This window comes from Odontomachus brunneus, unplaced genomic scaffold, assembly GCF_010583005.1.
Source record: "Odontomachus brunneus isolate Ranch 3 - 2012 unplaced genomic scaffold, Obru_v1 Obru_scaffold_139, whole genome shotgun sequence".
Lineage (NCBI taxonomy): Eukaryota > Metazoa > Arthropoda > Insecta > Hymenoptera > Formicidae > Odontomachus > Odontomachus brunneus.
In genome coordinates, this window is record NW_022639589.1 from 112,109 (window position 1) to 121,948 (window position 9,840).

General features: G+C 33.7%; 1 protein-coding gene across 1 annotated transcript in view; it reads left to right on the forward strand.

Moving 5' to 3' along the window:
* The first annotated feature begins 4,296 nt into the window (after positions 1-4,296).
* Positions 4,297-9,840, forward strand: part of LOC116850252 (liprin-alpha-1) — a 655,857-nt gene continuing 650,313 nt past the window's right edge. Inside the window, exon 1 of the mRNA XM_032828294.1 lies at positions 4,297-4,763. Coding sequence (XP_032684185.1) covers positions 4,515-4,763 — 249 coding nt within the window. The 5' untranslated portion in view covers positions 4,297-4,514. The remainder of the gene's footprint in view (positions 4,764-9,840) is intronic.

Sequence of the window (9,840 nt, forward strand, 5' to 3'; positions counted from 1 at the left end):
CTAATCACACGGTGCTGTGATTGGTTGTGTCCAAATGCACCGTGTCCAAGTGCACCGCTCCCGATTGCGTGAACAATAAAAAAAGTCACGTGAAATCGATAGAGCAAAAAGTGAAAACTGAAAAGTTCCGCTCGAAGTTACGTGATCGCTGCCCAGTAAATGAATGAAAGATTGAAAATATATAGTTTATGTCACGTATAGATTTTCGGGAGCGGTGCACTTGGACACGGTGCATTTGAACACAGTCAATCACAGCACCGTGTGATTAGAGACATTTGTAGGGTCCCTTGGAACAGCGACTTGTGATTGGACTGTGTCCAATTGCCCCGTGTCCAACTGATATACACCCTAGATTTTCAGTATTTGCATTAAATATTAGAATGCAGACTTTATAGTGGATTTGCTAGCATCATTACTATTATTCTAAGTTCTATATTTTGAATTATCTTTTATCGCTAAATGCGTTTCTAATAATTGCTGATAGCCAATCACTAAGCTTATAAAGCCATTTTTAGAGGTGATTTTATCAAGTTTGTTTTTTTTCGTTGCACTGTTGTACTGGTGCAATAAGCGTGAGACAAACATATATTTGTCTCACTCCAACTTATTTCAGCAGTACAGGGGTGCGTTCAGAAATCCTACTCGATTAGTAGAGTAACATTTAATTGGCCAATCAAGGAAAAAGGAATTTAAGATATATTTATTATGATTGATTTATTTAAAGCCAGCGGCACACGATGCTTGTTTCGTGCTGGATTGTTTGCTGGATGGAAATACTCTATTCTGATTGGTCCACCTTCAGTAATGCACCAATCAGAACAGAGTGGGTGTTTTTCAATTGCTTAACACATTTTGACGGGAGCGGTGCACTTGGACACGGTGCATTTGGACACAGCCAATCACAGCACCGTGTACTTATAGACATTTGTAGGGTCCCTTGGAACAGCGACTTGTGATTGGACTGTGTCCAGTTGCCCCGTGTCCAACTGCTATACACCCCATTTTGACACACACGTACACAAAACCAGTTTATTGGTTATATATTATCTAAAATATCTTGTAAGATAATATGCAACCAATAAACTAGTTTTATGTAACACAGTGTACGCAACTGGAAAGCACCCAGTATTTCCATCCAGCAAGTAATCCAGCATGAAAACAAGCATCCTGTGCCACTAGCTTAAGTAAAGCCAGTAGCACACGCTTGTTTTCATGCTGGTTTGCTTGCTGGATGGAAATACTCTGTTCTGATTGGTGCATTTCTGAAGGCAGATCAATCAGAATAGAGTATTTCCATCCAGCAAACAATCCTAGATATTACATGTTTTATGCGTTTTTATACGTATTTTACCGTATAATGTAAAACACCTTAGAAAATGCTCGGAAAACCAACCCCATACTTCTTGAAATAGTACAAGAAGTTTAGCTGTAGAGAACAAAACTTATATTATATTTAGATATATTGGGTTTGTCGCGTCGCTTGCCCCAACGTACTCCTACTCGCTCCAACGCACTCTGTTTGGTTCACGTCACTACGCGGACCAATCAGAGTGCGTTGAAGCGAGTAGGAGCACGTTGGGGCATGCGACGCGAACAAACCGGTGGGATCCAATTAACTACAATACGCTTGGACACAGATTGTAATGATTGGTTTTACCTAGTAATTCACTAGATAATTCTTTGCATCGGTTGATTGTGTCCAATCGTACCGTGATCAATCGGGACGCTCCCGAACAAACCTATTATCTATATATTATCGTTAATTTATATCTAACGGTTTTATGCTAAGAGCTAGCTTTAATATACTTAAACAGTACTTATATATATTAAAATGTAGTAGATGGGGAATAAGGAATGGGAAAAGTTACAAAAATGTATAAAAAAACATCTAAAAAGAACAAGATTCAAATTTCTAATGATAAATATAGTAATTCTTTCACGGCTGGTTTGCAATGCAAGAAGGATACTGCAATCGATTTCGACTGTGCAATGTACATTCCCAATTGCGAAACTGAGCATGTCGCAGCCGTCATGACAGCTTTCGGGCGGAGTCGGGCGCGCCTTCGGCGACAGTAACTGACGTCACGGTGCAAGATGGCTGCCGACATCGGAAATGGTGTAGCATAGACGAGGTTGGGCGGTAGGAACGAAACCTGATAGTAGGTGTGTCGGTGTTTCGGCGTCGCGCGCGATATAACATGTTAACGGGACGATGCCGTGTTGTGTCGTAGCCGCGGGCTGAACTTGGAATTTTAGTGCCGCCCAGCGCAGTGCTTGTCGTACGAATCGTATGTACGATTCAGCACCGTGTCTTCTCCGGTACCTTCACCGCTCTCTCTCTCTCTCTCTCTCTCTCTCACACACAGTCTCTCTCTTTCTCTCTATACACTCATACAATACTCTCTCTTTCCCTCCTCTACTTTTCGTTGCTGTTAATTGTAAGAAAACGTCGGGAAATTCTTTTGGTCCACGGCGAAGAAACATTTACGTAAATCTTTATTACGTACATTTTCGCAAGAGAAGTTTCACCAGCGATTGTTCGAAAATCAGAGTAGATTGACGTGCGCAAGGAACGAACTGAGTGTCGAGAAATTTGGGAGGACGAAAACGAAGTGGTTGTCTCACATATCGCGCTATTAACCGGCTTTCTTTCGAATTAAGGTAAGATATATGACAAACCATAGGCAGGTATTTAAGTCCATTCGGAAGTCGCGATTCTAAGCGTGGAATAAAAGCGAACGGCGAGATATCTAAGCTGTGTTGCTGTTACCGTCGCCACAGTCTCTACTTCACTGTGAGCTCTTCGCGAAATCGCGTTCAGCATCATTCTGAGTACACCAATTATGTTACTATTATATTACTGCACACATACACAAATTCTAAATCTATTGTACTATTATATTTACTATGACCACTCATTATGTCATTCTATAATCATTATCCTTGCTATACTAAACTACAATTAATATAACCACACAACCATTATTAATAATACTACTATTATTATTACTATTATTACTACTAATATTACTATCATATATCAATACACAATCCATCATAAATATTACTATACTATGTAATATTAATTTACTATGTTTGAATTAGTGTACGTCAAAGCAAGCAGGTCATATTTTTCAAAAGTCATTTACAAGCATGCAAATAAGACAGAAAAAGGAAGACATGCGTTGAAAGAGCAACAGAAACAGATCTTGATTGTAGCACAACAAAGAATTTCCTAAGTTTGTAAGGTTAGAAATATAGATATAGGATTCTATATTTGCTTGCACTCATTATTTTTGAACATATGTTTCGCTCAAGAATGAATGATCAATTGCACACACACTTATACCAAAAATATTGTTTATCAAAATGAAGGATATAAAAGGAAAGCAAAACGAAGAAGAAAGTGTATGTTGGAAGTCCTATCCTGAAGCCAAAAGGAGGCTGCGAGTTTATAATGGATACATTGAATAACTCTTGATTAACTGAACAATTGACTAAATGTCGGCCACTATTTATCTGAACAGATATTGAGTTAGATAGATCGATTATATCAAGTCGGACGCAAAAAAACTGCAAGTTCGATCGATCAAAGAGAAACATTGTGTCAACAAGTGGTAACGTACTTGACGTATCGTGTGCTGTGATAGGAGGGGAAGAGGGAAGCGTGCGCGCGCGCACGCGAGCGAGCGAGAGAGAGAGAGAGAGAGAGAGAGAGAGAGAGAGAGAGGGGTCGAAAATGGTAGGTAAGCAGTAATAGATCTTATCTGATGGTGTTATTTGAATTTGTGGACTGTATATTAGATCAGTGGTACATTAATATTTTAACGGTGAGAGGGGAGACTACGAAAGTTTGTATCGGGTTTATTTCGTCGTAGACCTGATCTGTCAAAATAATTTTGTAATTGGAACATTGGCGTGGATCGATCCTGCAGAGTCATTCATTCGATGATTATATTATAAAATGGATTTTCATGGATATTAGGAGCGTATGTGCTTCTTATGTTACTTGCATTGCGCAGCTGTAATGCATATTGTATGTCAACGTGATAGAACTCTGTTACGAGAATTGGGACTATCTAGAGTGTAAATTTTTAAAAGAACGAGTACCTCACGTTTTTCAAATTGGTCATTTGGTTCTTGATTTTCCATCTGTTATCATCTGATGACTTCTATAATTTCAATTATGTATTGTCTATCATATCTAAATCGCTACTGAAATACGACGAAATTTGTCTTGAGCAGTCGGCGCTAGAATCGAAGGAAATATACACACAGGAGATACATAAAGTGATTGAAATAAGTGTCACCTTTTATGATATATACATACGTGTGGCGTGTTGCCCGGGATGTGCTGCGCGTGTGCTGTTCGCCGATCCTTTTTAGTAGAGCTTCGGCAGAAGCTTTACGATTTATGTGTGAATAACAATTAATAACAACAGTAATAATAATAATAAAAACAATCGAAATATATTCGCGAGTGTCTAACGTCGACGACTGCCTTAACGCGCAAAATGTGGAATATGATGTGCGACGTGATGCCGACGATCGCGGAGGACAGCATGAGTCAGCGAAGCTCACAATTCTCCGGCGAGGATGGCAACTTTGAGCAACTAATGGTATCGATGTTGGACGAGAGAGACAAATTGATGGAGTCGATGCGCGAAGGCCAAGAGCGGTTGCAGGAGATGGAAACGCGATTAGCGGAAGTCGAGAAGGAACGGGACGCTCTTAATCGTCAACTTAACGCAAACATTCCTCAGGTATATTGACCCTTTATTTATTTCTTTGCGATAATCTGTACTAAAGCGTGTAGCGTAGAAATCTACATTCTGTTTGGTATACTTCTATATATAAATTGCATGTGATTATTAGCCGTTAGTCAATAGCTATGGTTTTTAATATCTATCAATAGTAATGGTTCTCGACGATTATAATTGGATACAATTATTTATCGAGAGAATCGACAGAAGAATAGTTTTGTGGTGGAATACTAAATTCATAAAATTATTTTCTCATGTTTTTTTCCTAATTGTTATATTTGCCGATCAATGAATCTGCGTTTGTTAAAATATTTATCTAACAATAGTAATCAGCAAAAGTAATTTAACGCAAAATTATAATTACGTAAATGTGTAATTTTTCTGATATTCCACTTGTGTATACGTCGTATGCGCGCGCGCGCGCGTGTGTGTGTGATGCTGGTGTATCATTTTATGGGAACTCACAAATTATTAAGAGTTCTTACTTTCTTTTTAATAGTTCTAGAGCTCCAGATCCGTAAATAGTTCTGTCCATTAAAGCAAGAAAAAATTATAAGGTAAAGTAATATGCCAGGTTCACTATGTCTTAGTTTGTCCTACACGATTTTCGTCATCACATCTTGTGAGGTTTTGCGAGATCTAGTTCAACATAAGTTCTGTTCAGAGTTCTATTGTATAAAAGAAAAAAATTATAGCTAAATGAAGACCAGTGATCATATTGTAAAAAGCTTAACAATTAGAGTCGCTGATTAAAATCTTGAAGTTATGGTCTTTCTAAGAGAATTTTTGTATAGTTCCTAGCATATTTAAACATTTTTTAAACAGTTTTAGGTATTGAAAATATTGCATTATTTAAAAAAAATTAATTTTGTCCAAACACTACGTATTTACATGGTGCGATACTTACTAAAATTTAAGAGTTTTACTTTGCATAAAATATTTCATAAGTAATTCTGAGCATATTTAAGTATTTTCTGAACCTAGTAGCAATATTGCATAAGTAGCAATATTGTATAACTTAAAAGAAGTTTTATTTTGTCCAAGCGTTGAATACTTAAATCAGAGTTGACAAAGTTTCATATTTTTTGGATGAAGTTCATGTCAGTAGTAAAAATCGATTTCCTAGAAAAGACCGACAAAAATTGGCATTTTTTTATTAAAAATGATAAAACAAATATATTATGTAGGGGCGGAAAAATGTAACGAAATCGATATATTATAAACTGTATTTTATGTAGCGCGAGAATCAGAAAGTTCGTACAAATCACAAAAGGACTTCATACATCTACACTGTATGTTCGTAAGAAGAGAGTACGGCTTTCTTATATCCTTTCAAGTAGAGGCTGGACCCTGTTCAAAATCATTTTTTTTGTAGAAGCCATGAATATGAATGTCCAAACGTGGTGAAAAATATAAGATAAAAATGTTCATCTTCCTGTAGATTTTATTAATTTCGTCATGCACTTATACAACGCATATATAACTTATATAACTTAGACGAGTTCTGTGCTAATTAAGAGAGAACGTTTATCAGTTTAAGCATTATCCAAAATAAAATCCGCAATAGATTAGGAATTGATGTAGTAAATAAATTATTTTTACAATATGTTGAATAGTAAACGCGAAACAGATCTATATTGATAAACATTTTTAATTCGATTATTATGTTTATTTCATTGCTTACTATTATACTTTTCTCATTAAAAATTGAAATAAAATTTAGTAGCATATCTTTAAAATTTTTGTTTTAAAAATATATTTTATATATTAATTTGAATTAAAAAGATTTTTTATTATTATATTTTTTTGGTTTCGCCTAATTACATATATTGATTTCTTTTATTTTTTTAATTATAAGTATAATTTATTAATTAAAGCAAAAATATCTTTTTCTGTACAAAGTTGCATAACATATTAGTTATTTTTATAGTTTTTGTTAGTTTATTTTATTGAATAAAGTCCGGAATGATAAAAACCAGAATTTACTGCAATTTTTTCCACCCACTGAATTTTTCCGGCTAATCTTGACTTAAACACAGGGTTGCTACAGAGCTGAGAAATCAGGAAAACTGGGAAAAGTCATAGAATTTAAATTTGTAATGGAAAATCGGGATATCAGGAAAAAACATAAAATAACTTGGAATTTTGGCCTTTCTTTACAATTCTTTGAAATTAAGGTAACTCTCCCTGAGTTATAAGAGAAGAATACGATCTTTAAACACTTGCTAAATCTAGGGTTACTACGGTTACTACGATTTTATTAAAATGCCAAGTTTATTTTAATTTTAACGTTTATATGTATAGTATAGGAATTCACATGTTATTTAAAAAATGAATAAGATTTTCTTACAAGGGAACTTCGCGAACCCGAAAATTCAGACTTTAATGAAACTTTGTATAAATGTAGATTAGGTAAATAGATGAATTTAGATAATTTCAGTTGGTGCTAAAAAACGGTTTGAAACTACCTTTCAAAGATACAGAAATTTTCAATTTTTTTAGTATATTTCGTAAACTAAATGAAATATCAAAAAATATTTTATACAAAAGTTTCATATAAAATTTTTCTCTATTTGACTGTGTTATTCATTTTTCGAAAAAAAAAATATTTTAAAATATTTACCCTTTGTATCCCCTATGTACATTATCAATTGTGTTAAAATTCTGATTTTAATAAAACTTGGCACAAAAATATAGGTTAAATAAAGTCAATAATTTATAAAATTTTATTTGATGCTAAAAGACGCTTTGAAAGGATGAAATCACTCTTCAAGGATACAGAGGCTTTCGATTTTTTCAATATATTTCGTAAACTAATTGAAGTGTCAAACAATTTTTTATACAAAAGTTTTATAGTAAAAATACCTTTATTTAATCATGCCATTCATTTTTTGAAAAAAAAACAATATTTTTAAGAATTTATCCCTTGTTTCCATATGAAAATATATCTTTTAGATTATGTATCAAATTAAGATAAGTCATGTTCTTTTTACGTGTATCCCTATTCATAATTATATTAAAGCATAAGAAAGTTCATTGTTCAATTATTTGGTCTGTTCTTTTCAGCTGCACTACCGAATTGGTGCAATAAGTTAAAGTGAGACAAGTATATGTTTTCTTACTCTAACTTATTGCACCAGTTCAGCAGTTCAGCAGTTCAGCAGTGCAGCTGAGAAGAACAGACCATTATATATAACATTTAATTTTTATCATATTTATAAACTATTTTTTTACGTAACAACTGTATGTGCAATGTAAAAATAATCACATAACTTCTAATTATTATCATTTTGATGTTTGACAATGTATATTGTTTATTTTACGTAACAAATGTGTGTGCAATATAAGAATGGTGTTATATATACATGAAAACCTGTCGAACTCATAATAACCTTCTTATGCTTTAATATAATTATGAATAGGGATACACATAGAATATAACATGACTTAACAATAAACTTATAATATCATAACACAATAGATATACTTTTATATAGAAATAAAGGATGAATTAAAAAAAATATTGTTTCAAAAAATGAGTGGTATATTTAAATAAAAGTATTTTTACTATAAAACCTTGTATTAAAAATTTTTTGACACTTTAGTTTACCAAATATATTGAAAAAATCGAAAGCCTCTGTATCTTTGAAGGGTGGTTTCACCCTTTCAAAGCGTCTTCTAGCATCAAAGTTTTATAAATTAATGATTTTATTTAATCTACATTTTTAAACCAAGTTTGATTAAAATTAGAATTTTAACATGATTGATAATGTATTACATAAGGGGTATAAAGAGTGAATTTTTAAAAATATTTTTTGTTCGAAAAATGAATTTAACAGTTAAAAATATTTTTTGTTCGAAAAATGAATTTAACAGTTAAATAGAGAAAAATTTTCTATGAAACTTTTGTATAAAACAATATTTCATATTTCATTTAGTTTACGATATACAGGGTGTCTTGTCATTACTACATAAGGACGGATTCTTGAGGTAATTTCAATAAAAAAATCCTAATACAAAAATGGCGAGGCTATAATACTTTTCAAATTATAAATGATTAAAGTTGACCAATTATATTGGCTAAAGTACGCGCGCTCAAGTACGGTACAACACATGATGATACAGATGCAAGCTCATGTCGTTCCTTTTCAAAATATTGATACGGAAGTTCTATACATATAACAATATATGTAATAATAATTTGCCTTTTCTATCATTTAAATAAACATATTGCAAATAATAACAATTTTGTCAAAATGTTATGAATAAAATATCACACAATACATTTATGAGAATCAATAAGTTGTCATACATTTGATGTTTCTTTCAGGGATTTACAACTAATTTCATATCTTATGCAAATTCTCACTTATGTGCATGTACCTGTACCATTGTGTGTTGTGCCGTACTTGAGCGCGCGTACTGTACTTTAGCCAATATAATTGGTCAACTTTAATCGTTTATAATTTGAAAAGTATTATATAGCCTCGACATTTTTTCATTAGGATTTTTTTTCTTTAAATTACCTCAGGAATCCGTCCTTACGAGATAATTTAGCGATAGTGGCGGGACATCCTGTATATTGAAAAAATCGAAAATTTCTGTATCTTTGAAGGATAGTTTCACCCTTTCAAGCTGTCTTTTAGTATCAACTGAAATTATTTAAATTCATCTATTTACATAGTCTACATTTGTGCAAAGTTTCATTAAAATCTAAATTTTCGGGTTTGCGAGATTTCCTTGTTAGTTTACACACACACACACACAACACACACAACACACACACACACACACACACACACACACACGCCGCACGCACGCACGCACGCACGCACGCACGCACGCACGCACGCACGCACGCACGCACGCACGCACGCACGCACGCACGCACGCACACGCACACATACACACAGAGGATGTATCACACTCTCCTCCGGGCATTTTGTGGGGACGTAGAACAGGTTGAGGTGAACATAAAAGTCCTATACCGTTTTGCAATATTCGTAATAATTATCGAAATATTAATTGTAGAAAATTTGTGAATGATCATGCAGGATATGGTAAATGAGTTATAATA